Source organism: Botryllus schlosseri, chromosome 2 (assembly GCF_051294905.1).
Source record: "Botryllus schlosseri isolate E-star chromosome 2, Bs_hap1, whole genome shotgun sequence".
Lineage (NCBI taxonomy): Eukaryota > Metazoa > Chordata > Ascidiacea > Stolidobranchia > Styelidae > Botryllus > Botryllus schlosseri.
The window spans coordinates 22,195,898-22,213,967 of NC_137237.1; the positions used below are offsets into that span (position 1 = coordinate 22,195,898).

Here is an 18,070-nt window from a genome sequence, read left to right on the forward strand (position 1 = left end):
GTTTCTCTGTTGTTGTATGTAATTTTGGCCCACTGGGTAGGGAAGGGAAGAGATAATCTTACTTTTCCCAGTTTGAATTGACTCAAAGTTGTTATGCATCGCTTTGTTAGACATTTTAACAATTTCACTTGGTTGCCAGAAAAATTGAATACAAACACATTGAATGTTTCACATTCGCCATGAATCCTATTAGAAGTTTCTATGATTTGGACAGAGAGGAAAATTTTCAGTCATATTATGAATCTTTACAAATAAATAACCAAACTGTTGTGCTATGTCGTGTATTTTAGGTCGAAAGGAGTAGCCTACAGTCAAATAAGAGGCTAGTTCTACCTGTCTAACCATAATGTCACCAAACAAAATAATAATATTGTAACAAATAACAATATATCAATAATCCAAGACATCATCCATCACACAAGTCGGTGAGATATGTAACTGAACAAAGCAAATTCATTTGCCAGACTGGATATCGCACACTATCTTTGTGATATACGCACTCCCGCCCGAATTTGTACGTCTAAATTGCATACTATATCAGAAAAGTGATGTAGAAAGTCAGACAACCTCATTCGAGCCGTACAGTACAACCTTTTCACTAAACATTGCACTCGGAAAAACGCGACACCAGTTTTTACTCAAGACCCTGGCGCGTCTACCTGATGCGAATTGTGAAGCCACAAACGCTTTTTCAAAATATACAGCACAGTGCTGAAGAACAGAGCCAACGCCAGAAAGATCAAGAATTTATCGGTGCACTCTCGCCGTGAATATTTAGTCAACAGCCGATGGCCTGTTTTGATAACGCCGGATTGATCTTTCAGTTCTTCATCTGTCTTCCGTATAGTGCTTGAGGATTTCACTAAAGTGTTTAACGCTTCTCCACTCCTATTAACGTTATCATTGATAACTCGGGTAATGCTCAGTAAGCTTTCTGTTAAATCGTTTGCAGTTCTCGCCACATTTTCTCGGCTTGCTTCGGCAGTACGCCGTCTCCTCAGCTCATCACCTTGATCAGTACCGAACAACGAATCTCTGTTTTTCTCCTCCAAGGAAGTCTTTTTCTCCATATACGCATTGCGTAGGAGTGAAGTGGTGTTCAACAATTGCTCGCGAAACTGCTTGGCTGAAGATTCTATTTCAGATACCTGCTTCAGGTCATGTAGTTCTCGGCCAGAAAGATGATACTCCTCAATCGAGTCACGGAGAAGTTTCAGTTTTTTGCGGGCTTCTTCATATTCCTTTTGCAAGTCGTCCAGTGGGCCGTTGTGATTCCATATATCACCAACTGCGGCCTTGATTGCGCAGTCCAACTCGACAATTGTCGACTTGAGCTTGTTTGATGAATCGTCGGACGTTGCCTTATCTGAGCCTTTGCTAAATCGACCGCGGAGACTCATTTCCGATTGTGTGATGACAAAAATTATTGCCGAAGGCGAAGTTCATATGTGGGTGTGAGGATTTCTTCAATAACGATGTAATGCGATGGTAGTGTCTATAGACCTATATTATAATGAAATAGAATCAGCATAGAAGTCTATTTTGATATAGCCTACATCATGCATAGACAGAAAGCAACAAAGAAATCATCTGGTCCCCACCTAGCTTGATAATTAAACGCAACTGGATATTGCTGGCCGGGCCGCCAATAGTACCGGTACGGTATGGCCAATAATTCTAGCTAAAGCTAGGTATGAAAACAGACCAAATATAGTGTAGCCATTACATCTTTTCGGGATGTATCAGTTTATTAATATTTTCATAATTTCAAAACACCAAAAAGTGCGATACAATGAAAAGATGTCGAAACGACTTGGAGTACGGTACCGTAGTCTTTCAAATCAGACACCCACCTTGACCAAACCCTAGGCGAAGTAGAGAAGAGGCATGCACATTGCACACTGAATGAAAAGTGAACTAAACCCGTGACATGACATTCGCCGTCTATTAAATTCTTGCAGGCGGCGACTGCGGACAGTGCGCTACGGCGAATCACATTAGTGACAAGTGACATTACGTACTGGCCAATATGGAATCGGTGTCTCGTGCACACCAAAGATTCTACTGACGGCACACAGGTGTGACGCCGAGTACCGCCTTGGCACACCAAAGATATTTCGCTAAACGTACCGGGATTCCAACCTGGCGTACTGGTAGCCAGAGCCACTAAAGCTTAACTATTATTTCAGTGGCTACTATAAAGTTTGTGCTTCGTATACTACTATTCCTGATTGGAATCGCTGGCCTTTTTGCCTGATATATCAGGCGAGCAGCGATGATTTTCCAAGGTAAAGTTATTTATTAAAAATTAATTAAAAAATAAAACATAGCGGGAGCACAGGACACCGATTCCATACAGGCTACTATTGTCAACTAAGGTTAGTTATCTATAATACTACGTAGTGCGGAAGTAAATGATACCGAGATGTCACGGATGGTTTGCTGCGGGCGCAAATGTTTACATTCAACAGAATGGGGAAGGTAAAGGACAAAGCTGCAGACAGTACAGAGTATGCAACAGCAGCAAATCAAACCACGGCCTTTGACTATCATCCGTGTGAGGACTTTCGCTTCATGTACCGGAAGGTTCGTTTCCTAATTTAGTTCACATAATAATAGAGCGGTGTCCCTTGGGCGCCAGACACGGCTAGTCAAGTTTACCGGACTACGACTTGACATATCGATCTCGCCTTCCGATACATACCACCTCTTTTTGTCGCCTGTCCTTTTATATTACCTTCTTTTACTTTTCATTCAGTGTATATACTTCCTTTTTACATCGCCTAAGCCAGGTGGCTGTCTGATTTCAGTCGTTTCGACACATTCCTATCTTTTCATCGTATCGCAGTTTGTGGTGTTTTGAAATGATGAAATTGTTTTCGTAATCTCTAATTTAAAACCTGCTAAGGTAGTAGGGAAGTGGTGACGATAAGCGACTGCTATCCGGCCCTCCTAGTTTGATTACGCGTCGGTGGTTTATGTGGGCTCCTCTTCCCCGACCCGCGCAAAAAAAAGCCCAGAAAAGACCCGTTGAAAGAACGACTCGCAAGTAATGCAAAGAGCACAAATAAAGATTCGCGGAACAGAGAGTAAATCGAAAAGAACTGTAACATCGGGCACTAAGCCGAGGTGGATGCCAGATCAAGAGACCGAAACTGGACGTTTCGGCATCCTCCTATCTTTTCATTACAGCGCATTGTGTGCATTGTATCGCATTGTACACTATTGTGTGTGTCTTGGTTCAATGAAGATATAATCTCACGATGATTGATTGAATGATTTTCATGGTGTTTGGATAGACGAAACACAGCTGAAACAAACAACCAGTTGCCAAACCGTAGAAAAGATTTCCTCAGTTTTGCGAAGATTAACACCAACGTGGGAAAGACTTCGGCGGTCTGTATGATTACTGTTTAGTTCTGCCAATTCAGGGTGTGAAAATTTGATTAGTTCGCAAAGGTTTTAATCATATCGAAGCTCCAACGATCCGATGGGTTTCGGCGACCATTTCAGTTTAGTGCGAAATTATAAGAACTCATTATAGAATGTAGACAGAATTCTGTCTACATGTTAACATTCTATAAACTCATGCAAGAGTTCCGAATTTTTAAAAATCTAAATTTAAAAATGAGGTATGATCACACTGTCGAGCAATATGACGTCACACCAGTAAAGCTTTGTCTATCGACGACCGGTGGTCACGACCCGCGGCTCAGGAGTAGGCTATGTGGTTGTGTGCAGACTGCAGAGGTGGTCAGTAGGGTTGTTCAGATTTGGGCAATTTTTTGGAAACTTGTTTTGCGTAATTCCAAATGATAGTGTAGTGCATAAAAACACCTCTAAAACCGATTTTGGTCATTTTCATCGCGGTCTTCCCTGCGCGCAAAGCCCCCAAAGACCCACGGATCAATTCTCCTTACTTCTGACGTGTTTACGTCATATCTTTATCTGTAGTGTTGACCGTGTCACTGGTTTGGAGCTTTTGTGAAGTTATCAGTTCAAGACGGCTATGTAAGGATGGGAAATATATCTGTATTCATAACTGTACTGAAATGCAGTCCTATAAATGCCAGATGAATCTTCGTTATACCATGCAGAACCGGTATATCGTGTTCATGGGAAACATGTATTGGTAGCACGTTTGTTATGAATCGTACACCGAAGAAGCACCATCGTGTTGTGATTGAGAGTCGAGCTCGAGAACAGATGCACAGACATTTCCAGCTGGTGTTCATTTCCAGCTGGTGTTAAGCTAGTAAATGTTACTGGAAGGAAGGCATGTAATATGTTATGTCAGTAATCTTTGCCTCGATTTTAGTGTTACTGTAAAATACTGAGTTATCCAATTTGCTGGTAGGCTAGAATTTGGTTGAAGAAGAATGTCTGAAACAAAGCGGATAAAGGTGTCGGACCCACCAAGAACAAGATCGAAGTCTGCTCATTATTTGATTGGATATTCATCTGAGTGTATTATTCACTCCAAGTTACCTACTCTACGCCAAGTTCTACAGTATTTGCTGTATCTGAATGAGGAATGCCCTAAAACGACCAAAACTCAGGATTGACCGATAATGAAGCAACTATGTTGATTAGTGCCTTCATACAGGCATGCGGTGGGGACTTAAATGACTTTGTGCTATCCAGGTCAACTATAAAGAGACGTAGAGAAGCTAATCGTCTTGAGATTTCGCATGAAATATACGAGTCATTTCAACAAGACCTACCGAATCATGCTGCTATACACTGGGATGGAAAGTTGACAGAAGACAGGTATGGAACAAAGTATGAAGCATTGCTGTTATTTTGTCTTCTCATCCTTTGCATACCAATGGAAAATTACTTGGAATTCAAAAGATTGAAAATGCCACAGGAGAGGTACAAGCTAAAACTGCATTTGATTTGATAACGACTTGGAGTTTGCAGAATTCCATTGCCACGTTGGTATTTGACACGACATAAAGGAATAGTGGATGGAAAAAAGGAGCTGCAAAGTTACTGGAAGACCGCCTAGGTAATAAATGTTGTATCATGCTTGTCGCCATCATGTATTGGAGTTGGTGGTAAAGAGTGTCTGGACAATCATTTTTGGACCTGAAACCACAGGTCCTGAAAATACATTATTCAACAATTTCAAAAAAACAACTACCGTTAAAGATGTTGCTGAATCTGCTCTCAATAAGTTGAAGAAGCATCCATGGTACATTGTGGAAGAAACTTTGGTTTATGCCTTGTTCTCAGAAAAAGAAAGTTGCGATACCAGAAAAAGCATTGCAAGCCGCCTACTGAAAGTTGAAAAACCGCAATCTTATCGACGCGGGCCACGCATTCTCTCATCAGAAGGGACTATAGAGGATAACACCACTTTGGCTGATTTAGTGGGCCCTCAGTCATGGCATTTGTTCAACGAATTTGAGTGTTCTGGAGAATGGTTGAATCAGCCTGTGGTTGAATCAGCCTGTGGAACAATGGCCTAAGTATGAAACATACAATGAAATGAGCCATTTTGTAAGTAATGTCAAAGTCGTTAATGACGCTGCTGAACGAGGAGTTAAACTCAATACCGACTTTGCTTCGATCATCACAGATGATGAGCGCCAAAAGAAAAGTATGCTGCAAGTTGTTGAGCTACACCGTCAGAAGTATCACAACTTCAATAAATCCACACTGAAATCCTATGAGCCTGCCTGAGACTAGAGCCTGTTGTTATCCACTTTTTGTTTTTATGCTTACCTAATTCTCAACATGTTCTTCAATGATAATACCTGTCTTTTCATCTTTCACAATTGTCTCAAGTCACGTAAATGGTCGGCCTACTATGTCCGGATTTGTGTTTTGCCTTATTCTGCTTTTCAAGTTTGATAATGCAAATTTCCTTACAATAAATTCATCAAGTTTCAGAAACATAGTCTGTGCCAGATTTCTTATGTTAACTCAGTTGTAAGCACATACCATAGTGGGTGACGACAATGACTAATATGTATTGAGATTGTTTCTGTTTCCGTAAGAACACCGGGGACGTTTTCAGACAGAATGCATTGGTAGTTGAGTATCAGGACCCCCATTTAGACTTACCTGTCATGATCATTTGAGAAGAAGCCTAGTGTCGTGAGCTTTTGACATTTGCATTCTGGCCGTATTCGCCACTGTGACAACGTCTTGGACAGGACAGGTCTGAGTTTTTGTGTTCGGAGGTGGTGGGGGAGGGGGGTGTCAACTTTCTTTCAGACGTATTAAATACTGCAAACCTGATGCGGATTAGGTGAATTGAAGCTACTATAAAGGTGAAATTACATTCATATACAATATGTCTTTGATTAACATTTACAGAGTTGAAACCGGCTGCAAATGCCTGTATTCGTTCATTTCATACATAGGCCTACCACCCGGCTACCTATACCAAATACGGGAAGGGGAAACACATTTGGCATGTATAGGAATGTAGGTATGTTCAATTGTCAAAAAGATAATACAACCTGATATTTCCCAGCTCTACTCGGCCGTTTTCTACCGCAAACTTCACAAAAGCTATACAAACCAGCAATGGTGAATCGTCGCTAGTAAGGAGAATTGACCCGTGGGTCTTTGGGGGCTTTGCGCGCAGGGAAGACCGCGATGAAAATGACCAAAATCGCTTTTAGAGGTGTTTTTATGCACTAAACCAGAGGTCTCAAACACGCGGCCCGCCAGAGCATTTTGTGCGGCCCGCGACGACATTTTAGATTTTTATTAATTTTACAAAATATAAGTGTCACATATATCTTTTCAGGTTATAAAGAGAAAATTCCCTATTAAATTGATCCGAAAGCCTTAAACTATTCGTCAAACTTCACTATCACATCAATTGCAAACGCTACCATGCACTGGAACATTCACTATTTCGCTAATTTCCAATTCATGATGACAAAACCGGACCCTTAGACGATTCTAGACTGAAATTTGTGAGTTGGACTTGGACGCGACCTTTCTTAGAATTACTCAGACTCGGGCTAACTCGATGGCAAAATGAAAATGACTCGAGTGGACTTGAAGTGAGTCGGAATGCCGTAAATTTGTTAGAACCATGGACGCAACAAACTAATCGCGTATCAGGGGAATAGTAATAGATCAGAAGGTCGCAGTTCGGTATTTCGCTAACTAAGCAAGTATAGTTATGGCAAACTGTTAGTTACATCTTTGGTCGCTAAACCATGTTATTAAGGCCACTTAAAGGTATCGAGTACCGTAGTGGTACGCTCGAACGATGTAACAGCAATGGGCCGTTCGGCGTTCCGACATTTCAATCACTTGGACAAATTCATTAATATATTTATATTGTATTTATATTTTTTCTGCTCCTATATTTGAAGATATTTGGCCATGAGATTAATAGCCTACTTATCAGAAGTATACACGAATCCTGGATTGGAATTACAATGCTCATTTGCTCAACTTTAAAATGTTTTGATATCAGATCAGTCTCTATTATCAGTCTGTTGGATTCAAAATATTTATAGTAGCTGAAAATTATAACCTGACAGCTTTTATGATGGCATCATACATTTGTCCGCCCATATGGTGTCTATATCTTATAGTTTTTATATATATCAAGTACAACAACAATTCTATTCAAATAGTTATAAATGTGATGATTGTTTTCGTGCCAGGCCTAAATTCATACAAACGTAAATCACATTTTGACGATGTGTGTTTACTGTCAGTCTGCTGGATCGGCTCACTTTCAATAGGGAAATTCATTCCCGCCAAACAAGGCCTACTTGGAAAGACATAGAATACCTCTATAAATGCTGCGGCCCGCGGCGTCGTCAAAACTGGGAAAATGGCCCGCAAGCACATTTGAGTTTGAGACCTCTGCACTAAACTATCATTTGGAATTACGCAAAACAAGTTTCCAAAAAATTGCCCAAATCTGAACAACCCTAGTGGTCAGTAATGAAGTACTTCTACTGTTTGAAGTACTTGAAGTAGATTTTGCCTACTCACACTACTTTTTAAGTAGTTATGATTTTAGACTACTTCTACTTGACAGTTTTTAGTTTTGTAGGCAAAAATAAGCGTAGAATACCTACTTACTTGTGAACCACCACTCCTACTTGAGTAGAAATTCCGGCGTTACTTCTACTTGAGTAGCGACGGTGACTACTTTGACCACCTCTGGTTGGACCACGCAATAGCAACCTAACTAAGAGATCTATCGACTACTCGGGACCTATCATCTGGAATGCATTACCACCACATATCCGTGAATTGCCCTATAATAGATTCAAAAAAGCCCTACTTGATCACCTCTTGTCGTTACACTAACACTGTTGCCCTACCTCGCCCAGACATTGCTTCATTGATCATTTGCTACCATTGTTTATTTTTTTTCTATTTTCCTTTCTTAACTAAACATTTTTTTACAGCCAGACTGTTCAGAGTCAAGTGTACCTGTTTGATGCAGGTGTGATCAGACTAGATGACCTTCACGGTCTCATCGATCATTCCTATCTAATACCGAATACTGTAAACGCATATTTTCTGTACCACCATCACTGCCGTTTGTTATGTATTTTGGTTCGATGAAAATAAAGACTCTCTCTCTCTGTTGTAAGTTGTAACCAGGACCGAAGTCACATTTTACCAGACCCCTGCCGCCAAGATGATCTTGGGCCCACCGTATAGGGTAGGCCTAGGATGCAAGTTCTGGGGGCTTAATGCATCTGGACGTTAAATGATTTGATTGAATCATGTTCATGCCTCACCAATATGATTATTTATCAGCCTAATCCCGATGCGCACTACAGCACTGAGCCATATAAATATCGCGCACAACCGGTGGTTTCCAACATTTCTTGTTCGCGACTCCATTAGCAATCTGAAAATGGTCCGCGGCCCAGCTAAAAATTTTATACGCTGATTACTAATTAAAGGGCATCAGATTTGCCCAGACTTACTCACGGCCTCACAGCAATTACTGACCTACGCATGGGAAGAACCCCTTCGCACGTTATCCGATCGTTTACGCATATCGTAGGACGACAGCAAAGGTTAATCGATGGATTTATAGCAGACGGTTACTGTGGACTGAGATGATCAGTTGTTCACCCTATACCAATAACCGTTCTCGGCGCTATAGTTAGGGTTACTATACGTCCTCCTTTCGGAGGATATGAGAATCTTGGTTAAATATAGGGCAAAATTCGACTACAGTAAACCAGCACTATTTCCAGGCTATTTCCACATTCCCATGCCGATAATTCGGCGGGTGCATTGGATCCTCTCCCCACTGCCAAAAAGAACTAATCCGTAGCGGTCACTGTCACAGATCCTAAGCCAATATGTAAAATTCGCGTTGTCAACATCCCGCCCGGTATTGATTAATTCGATCAGTCTCGAAATATTCAGCAGGTTAAGTACTTGATTTAGTGCTCAGTTGATCTTGCAGCATATCATTAACCTACACATTGCGCACACTTAGCTCCAACACCGCTTTCACGCATCAAGGCAACGGAACTATTATATCATCTGCTGCAACATCGATGCGATGGAAACCCCCGTTCCAATAGCATCCCACTTCCTATTGGCACTACAACCATTGGGCGTGACACAGGGAAGACATCATCCGGTGGATATACTATTCAACACAGCTTACGGTCATTTGCAATTAATATTCTACTATATAACACTACAATTATATACACCAATTGCAAGCCTGGTGAAAAACACGCTCACTGCGCTTCACCAGAATGGATGAACAAGCCACAATTTACAAAGACAGTAAGTACACTCGAAAAATACTTTCAACTCATAATAAAAACTTAAACAAGACTTCCTTCCATTGGGCATTTCAAATTTTCACGGACGCACAACCGGCTGGGAAACACGAAATCGAGAGGCCTCGTAGCCGGACATTAAATTCAGTAGAATTATCGCCATGGAGCAAAAAAAAATTGCTTTCGATTTCAGATGCCATCTGTTGGTTTCAACACCGGTCCTCCACCTGTCCGATTGTTTCTCTCTAACTTCTGCAGCAGCCGCATATTCCGGAGAGATCACTATCCCCGCGATTCAAGTATTGGCACAGTACACGATGGACCATGGTGCACCAGAAAAGGCTGCAGAGCCATCTCACTGTGTTGACCAGTGCTTGGCGAACGAGCAGGAAACTGTTAGTTGATGTAAGTATGCGTTTCACACGAGCAGAACTTGCATTTAAAATAATACAGGGACGGTTCAAAGTTCTAGTTTCTTGTCGACATTGCCATAAGTCTGTCAGACAGTCCAGTAACATTCCATAAGCTAGAGCAAATAATGTATTATACACTAATAAATCGATATATCCAACTAAGCATCGTATTTTATAAGGCTATGCGAATACCGTTGTGGAGTCAAATACACAGACATGAAAAGGACTAGAAAAACCCACAAGCAAGTATACTTGGTCACCAGCTACGCAAACCAACTCGGGAGCATTTTGAATCGAGATGAAACTGAGTGTGCATAAGCTACCAATATGAGCATGGGCTCGAATATGATCATAAATATCGTTCTAACAATCGGTTATAATTGAAAAACGCACGTCACGCAGGCCAAATCGCAAAAGTAGCCCTGTGACAACGCATATCTCTGGATTTTCGCTGTCTAGTCAAAAGAAGGACACGTCTTGGCGAGGTCTCTCTCGCAGCGAGCATTCGCCCTTCATGAGTTGGTCCACGATCAATCGGAACGCAAACGAAGACATGGTATAAACCATGATCCGTATTTCAAAACGCCCTAGTGCAATGTCCCTTCATTTTGACAAGATTCCAGGTCGGCCAGGTTCGGTCAGATGCTTCTATGTTCAAGTGGGTTTTCGATTATTTCATGTACACCCCGACCACCGCCCACAGCAATTCATTGTTGGCGCTGCGCTGCCCTTGTTCTTCCGGGTTGAGGTCGAGCAAAAACCGAACTCTACGCATGGCGGTATCGTAATCCTCGTCCGATAACGGCTGGAAAGCATTTTCCAACACGTCGCTTGAATGAGCGAGGTAAATGAGAGCGAGTGTGCGGCTGCCAGAGAAATACAGATTTAGAGATCACGGTCGAGGAGCAATGAAAAGAATAAAAATTCACACCGTAGCGCTATACAAAATATATGATTCAGTAGCAAACTTCACTAGTTCACTACTTGTCCCATTTTTTTACGCCAAATTACTTATTCCATTGATAACAAACAAACATCAATGCGACATAATAAGTGTCGGAAATTTATTCCAAACTTTATAAACTTATTTAATCAGAGGCCGTCAAAGCAGTAGTCTCGGTACTAAAGTAGAATTTATATTTAATCAAAGAAGCAGCAATTCCCAAGACATGGCAAAATTACTCAAGTAGAAGTGGAAAAAAAAAGGCCCGTAAAGTTTTCAAGTAGTTTCTAGAGTAGATATGCTCTTGGTGTCGCATACTATTAGCAGTAAATCAGAGGTGGCTACCTATGAAATTGCACGACACAACGTTGTGACTAATGCGAAATGGCTAATCACACTGAACTCATGCAAGTAACGTAAACGCATCCTAACAATACTTTCTACTTCACCAGTCCATACATAAGTGAAGGTTAGCAAAACCTACTTGAGTACAAGTACTTTGACCAACCACCTCTAAGCAAACTACATCATAGAAACTGATAAAATCAGGCCAACAACACGGGAGATTGTGGCAACAGGTTCAAGTTTCCATTCTCAAAAAGAATATAATGACTCGGACACAATCTCACATCCGTATCAAGACTTACCGGTCCATTTTATCAATGTCATTAGGCCACTTGGTGAGAACAGCGTCTTGAACACGCTTTAGTAATCGAGACTTCATGTCATCGTTGACTACAGGATGTGTTGTCATGTCAAACAAGATGAAATTCTGTTTCGAAGTCGTCAGAACGCCTTTTTCGACGAGATTCTTAGCCAGCCTCTCCCGAACGTTTCGGAGTTGGTATTGAAGCTTCAGTGGATTCCAAGTCTCGCCGGAGAGAAGATCGATCCAGCCCTGAAGATTTCCCAAGATATTCATCATGGAACGGAGTTTTATTAGTTGCGTTTGGAAAACGTGTGCCTAAAATCCCTCGATGGCAATGATGCCCGTGCCGGTATTACGGATGTACTGGGATGGGAGAAGTTATGCCGATGGTGCAATTACGGCACGGATCTATCGCGATAAAGATGACATGACTATGTTCCAGTCAAAAACTCAAAAGGGAAAGATGCAAATTAGCATTGTCCAATAGGGTTGTCCATAATTTGGAAAATCTTACAAATCCTCGGTTGTAATGTCTTATTCGATAGATTATTGATAAAAAACGACACTGAGCCTGAAAGAAGCTCACAGAAAGGCCAATAAGATTTCGTGCAAAGCGTTTGAAAGTAGCTGCCGAAGAATGGGCGTGCCACCGACCATAGAACGGCGAGAAGACTAGTAATCAAGAAACCACGGCTCTTGATTGGATAATCGGCTATGCTTCAATGACCACGTCAGCAGCAGCTTGCTGATTAGGTGAACAAGGAGTCTGCTACTGGCGGCGATTCTGAAAGCGCATTGTATGTAGGTTGACAGATAATGATTTAGGATTGATTCAAGGTATCTTGAGGTACGAAATACATGATGTACAAACAACAGCTGCTTCACAAAAACGTCTAAAGCATGACCGCTTCATTGTGAAGGAAACCGCTGTAGCCTATATGCTTTGTTTTCAACGAGGGAAAGCATAGGCGCTTATGCAAGTGGCGACGGATTCCTAGTTTCAGAAATAATATATCATTATTGAATACAAAGATAAAGCTTGACAATGACACTATAAGTTAGGTGATCTTATGTGGCTCAGGTTGCAGTACATAGTTGAAGTTTTGAATGCTCTAGCGATCGGCTGAATCAGACGGTTAGGCTTAGCACTCATCAGATGTTTGCAGCAAATTGAATTGACTTATAAATGTTTTCAAAGTCCCTAATGATGTCGCAGAAATGAGGTTTAAATGCAAGCACAGGCCCTGCTTGATATGATATGCAAACTATGCTGGATATTATGCACTTTGCAGCATTGTCTGTGTTTACATTTACACCCCTTTTCTGCGCGATTATTAAGGAATTTGACGTAACATATCCAGCATATTATGTGCTTACTTTTACGCCTCTTTTCTGCGTCATCATCAAGGACTCTGACAACACTTGCAAGTGAATACAGTTTGATGCAAGCATCTGACAAGTGCCAAGCATAACCCGCTGATTCAGCCGACCCTTAGAGCTTTCAAAACTTCAACTATATGTAGCCTACTACAACCTGAGCCCAATGAGATCACACAAACTATAGTGTCATTGTTAAGCTTTTATCTTTGTATTCAATAATGATATATTATTTGTGAAACTAGGAATCCGTCGCCACTTGCATAAGCGCCTATGCTTTCCCTCGTTGAAAACAAGGCATATAGGCTACGGCGGTTTCTTTCACAATAAAGCAGTCATGCTTTAGACGTCTTTGTGAAGCAGCTGTTGTTTGTTCATCATGTATTTCGTACCTCAACATACCCTTATTCAATACTAAATCATTATCTGTCAACCTACATACAATGCGCTTTCAGAATCGCCGCCAGTAGCAGACTCCTTGTTCACCTAATCAGCAAGCTGCTGCTGACGTGGTCATTGAAGCATAGCCGATTATCCAATCAAGAGCCGTGGTTTCTTGATTACTAGTCTTCTCGCCGTTCTATGGTCGGTGGCACGCCCATTCTTCGGCAGCTACTTTCAAACGCTTTGCACGAAATCTTAACGGCCTTTCTGTGAGCTTCTTTCAGGCTCAGTGTCGTTTTTTATCAATAATCTATCGAATAAGACATTACAACCGAGGATTTGTAAGATTTTCCAAATTATGGACAACCCTATTGTCCAACCATGAAAATCAAATTGAAACGTTACTGGACGTTTGCAGTGCTTTCGGAAAATGATGTTATGAAGACATTGGCGATAACTGATGTACAGTGAATAATTATAATTTATAAAATGAATTATAAAAGGCATCACGACCATACGGTCCGGATATCACTGGAAAATATCAATACTGGGTATCCCTACCATTGAACGTATTCGTCAAGTCAGTTTAATAGCAATCTTTCTAGTCATTATTATAGAGATATACGTAGAGCATAGACATAGAGGATATGTGAAACTAATTAGTGCGAAAAATTATGTATTCCTCTTTGACAGTCATTTTCTAATCATCATCACAAAATATTCAATATAGCCTATTGCTTGATGCTATACTAGTGCATTAGCTTGACATTTTTAGCTCAATCAAAAGTCATAACTTTGTCAGCTAGCCTAGTCATTTCTAATCACAACATACCAGCAGGTTTTCCACATTTTCTATCACTGAAACAAGACTATTGTCGACAGCATTTTAATGATGATTACATGTGTTATCGTTGTCAAATTTTCTCATGTAAAACGATTTTTTATGTAGAATCATCAGAACCACAGGGAATTAATACAATTATCAATTGTATATTCATCACCGAAAACTAGTATGTGCAAAAAATTGCATCGATGTCAGGGACGGGCAACTTCTCCAGTTGGCGGGCCGGATATACGAAAATGGAGTACTTGCCGGGCCGGATTCCTAAATCGATAGAGTAATCGTGAATTTATCCTCATGTAAGGAATGAATCATATATAATGTGAATTTTAAGTTGAAAGCATAGAAGCCAAGACAGTATTTAATGCTTGTAGTATCCCGAATACATTTTAATTTCTTGATAAAAAAAACGCAGATAGGGGTTTAAAGTGAATCCAAAAAATATCACGTTTAACATTGTTCGAAGTATGACGGCAAAAAATAGTATTTGATAATTTACCGTCACTTATTTCTCATTCCCTAACATCAACATATACACTGAGCAGCATATATTAACAGTGCAATTCACAGCTTTCAATTTAGAAATACAATTATTACGCTATAGAATACAGCTAAAATTTTTGACTCAGCCCACCAACGTATTTTCGGCTTCTCATTTGGCCAACGGAGATAAGTAATAGCCAACGCCTGAGCTAGATTGTTAATTTTCATAGTCGAAAATGTTTGCTCGCAAATATCTGTAGACCTGAACATAGCAAGTAAGTTTCATGGCCACCTTTCTCTGGCCGCGGGTCACATTATCATAAAAGACCGGAAACTCTCTGCGGGGTGCTCAAAATCCCGGATCCGGCCCGCGGACCGTATGTTGCCCGCCCCTGATCTATGTGGAGCACCAAAAGGCGTTCAAGGATATGCACCATGTATCCGAAAGCTTTCAAAAGATAATGAATTTTTTGGCAACAAGAAATTAAAATATTGTTTGGGCAATAGCTCACAGCGTTGCTTGTATCTTCTCTAGAATAGACATCACGTTTATCTACTAATACAGCAGGAAAACTGGAGAACACCGATATCCCAATGGCAGCATCTATTTATTATGTTTGTCTAACACATATAGAATCACAGGTATCATAGGATTTCTGAATATTAAGAATGTATCGACAAAGAAGATGGAATTTATTCCTACGTTATCCCAGATTCAAGTGACGGAAGCAAAAGTGCCAACCCAGGATATTACTGTAATTAACAAATCTAATTACCATATTTTGACAACCTCACTTCATTCGCAATTCATAGGACACTAATGATTTTATGAATGTATAATGTCAGTGATGCCATAAAACTCAAATAACATCTTACGAAAAGGACAATGTTAGACACCGACCTGTACAGATTCTTCCGTCTCGCCTTTTTTGATATGAGTGAGGGCCTCGTCTAGAATAACATCTCCAGTCGGTGCATCATTTTTACAGCGGACCTGCCAGAACAAAGTGCCATCACTTGATCCCCATTGTAACAAGGAGTAGCAAGCCAATGCACATCAATCCAAAAAACAGATGTCAGTATCCAAACGTACCTCTGTTCTTCAAACTTAGTGCACTTTAGCATACGACATTTGAAATACCAGCATATGCAGTGGACTGTATTTGTGAGTTATCCCACAGTAAAGTTGACAAAAAACTATGACATGACCCATCGACATGTTGAGTTGTTGACGTACGACCACTGAGATTCTTCAATGCAGTTCGTACCCAACATCACAGGCCTGTGCCGTCTGCCAGCATCATGTGGAGAAGTCACAACTCCCTGCTATCGACTAGTTAAAACACTGCTGTCAAGTTCAAGTTTGCTAGGTACCATTACATCACAGAGACCACCCACATGTCAACATGTTCTCAGTGATAAAATTGGCTATACAGTATATTGTTTGCAGTGATTTCAAAGCTTTGTACTAATATATCCTGTTCAGGTTCAGTTGTAACGTCACTTTTAGTACAAGATAGTGGTGACACACACTCGCTGGGCCTACCTTACGATCCAGAAGTTTTCTTCTTCTCGCCTGCTGCTTATCAAGCTGTATCCTTCCCCGAAGAGCCAGTTCAACTAGGATGCATCCTCTCAATCCCGACGATATACAATCATTCCAGAACGAGGTATAGCCCTCGCGGTCTTTTAATCCCATTAGAAGCACTTCTTCCATCAGTGTCAAGCGCATTGACTTGTCTCCAGTATCGGACATTCTGAACCAGTCAGAAAATCCGGATTCACATAGCACAAGTTTTCGTTTAGAGTCGAGACTATACGACATCTTCCACATCTTCTACTTGCAAAACCCCATATAGCAATGGTGCTAATATATGCACATCAAATCCCAACTTTGGAGACTAACCCTAACTGGCAAATTGAAGACTTCGGACAGTGCAGAGGTGTTGGTCAGCAGCAAATTGATGGAGAAAACTTGTATCCATTACAACATTGCAATATCTTTGCGCAAGAGAACCTCATGGCCCATGGGTTAGGACTAGGCCTATCCTTCGAAGATTTACTAACAATAGTTTCTTACCAATGCTGTTAGGGTATAGCCTACTGCAACACGTGACTGGATTTGATATCCTATTTGCTAAATTTCATCCCAAGTAGCCTATAGTGAATGGACAGTGAATACATACCGTTCCTCGTCGCTTTTTTCATCATCACTCTTGTTCTTCTTGGTGCTTTCCGCTGCCGAGTTAGCAAGACGGCGTTTCACAAGACCAGTCGACATAGTGTACGAATTTTATAAGGTTACGATGGCGCTGTCGAATCTTATCTCCTTATAACTCGAGCGAAGAGGAATTTCATTGATATCTCCAACGTCAATCGGTGTGAGAATAGAGTTGCGACACTTTTCATAAAATATCTACAATTCTACATACCGTAATATTAAAATCTGACAGGAAGAATATTGCTTCATTAATGAGTTGAATGTGTTGATTGTGACACTGAAAGGAAGATAAGCCCGTAAAATTTACAAAGGGACCAGCAGGTAGCAAAATGCTTACATAGGAAAACAACGAATTACCGTTACGCTCCATCTATCAACAACAGGACGTGTTGCTAGCACTCTAGCAGCATGTCCGGATAGCCTATTTTACTGTGCACTACAAGTCTACAACAGTTACTTTACCTTCCCGTCGCAGGTAAATAGCCTACTTTGACATAGGCTTCAAGATAAAGTTCAGAAATTATGCCTATGAGACTGATAGTTTTGATTGGTAAACTTTTTGCTTGTATTTTGGGATCTGGAAAGAGAACATCATACACATACACAACGCTAAGCATCCTAGAATCGCAGGAATGTGCCTTTCAACAATCAGGAAGAAATGCGACAAAGTTGTACGAGATTTCGATCCTCAACTACATCACCATGCTTGTCATGTCACAATCAGCCCTCACTTCATCCCTCAAAAGTTTCTGGAATTATTGAAAGTGCACAATATGTAGTTTTAGGGCATAATCATGTTATATCAGTTGGATTAATCTACTGGAGGTTTGAAAATTGTTCGAGATTCATCTGAGTTATCAATTGTACTCGTATCCCGTGACCCCCCTCCCCGAATAACAACGAGAGATGCAAAAAGTTGTGAGTTCTTAGGCTGGAAAAGGAGCTACTATTAAATAGATGGCATGCAAGAATGCCTTGAAACCAAATCCTGCAAATTTGCCTGAGGC

At 40.9% G+C, this 18,070-nt stretch overlaps 2 protein-coding genes and 2 long non-coding RNA genes across 4 annotated transcripts in view; 2 read left to right on the forward strand and 2 right to left on the reverse strand.

Moving 5' to 3' along the window:
- LOC145434144 (uncharacterized) overlaps positions 1-4,047 on the forward strand; it is a 376,188-nt gene extending 372,141 nt beyond the window's left edge. Inside the window, exon 2 of the long non-coding RNA XR_013913283.1 lies at positions 3,749-4,047. This is a non-coding gene — a long non-coding RNA (uncharacterized LOC145434144). The remainder of the gene's footprint in view (positions 1-3,748) is intronic.
- Positions 268-1,805, reverse strand: LOC145434138 (vesicle transport protein SEC20-like). The gene has a single exon (XM_080311452.1). The coding sequence runs from the start codon at positions 1,398-1,400 to the stop codon at positions 639-641; it is 762 nt and encodes a 253-aa protein (XP_080167578.1). The 5' UTR covers positions 1,401-1,805; the 3' UTR covers positions 268-638.
- Positions 4,048-4,279: 232 nt separating the features above from the next.
- LOC145434128 (uncharacterized) lies at positions 4,280-5,901 on the forward strand. The gene is made up of 2 exons (XR_013913280.1): positions 4,280-5,011; positions 5,239-5,901. It is a non-coding gene; the product is annotated as an uncharacterized LOC145434128 (long non-coding RNA).
- A 4,806-nt stretch (positions 5,902-10,707) lies between these two features.
- LOC145434129 (Golgi phosphoprotein 3-like) lies at positions 10,708-17,290 on the reverse strand. Its single transcript, XM_080311428.1, has 5 exons — positions 17,029-17,290; positions 16,389-16,599; positions 15,744-15,836; positions 11,756-12,006; positions 10,708-11,031 (listed from the first exon to the last, which is right to left on the reverse strand). Exons 1-5 carry the CDS (start codon positions 17,121-17,123, stop codon positions 10,836-10,838), a joined length of 846 nt encoding a protein of 281 aa, XP_080167554.1. The 5' UTR covers positions 17,124-17,290; the 3' UTR covers positions 10,708-10,835.
- Positions 17,291-18,070: the final 780 nt, after the last annotated feature.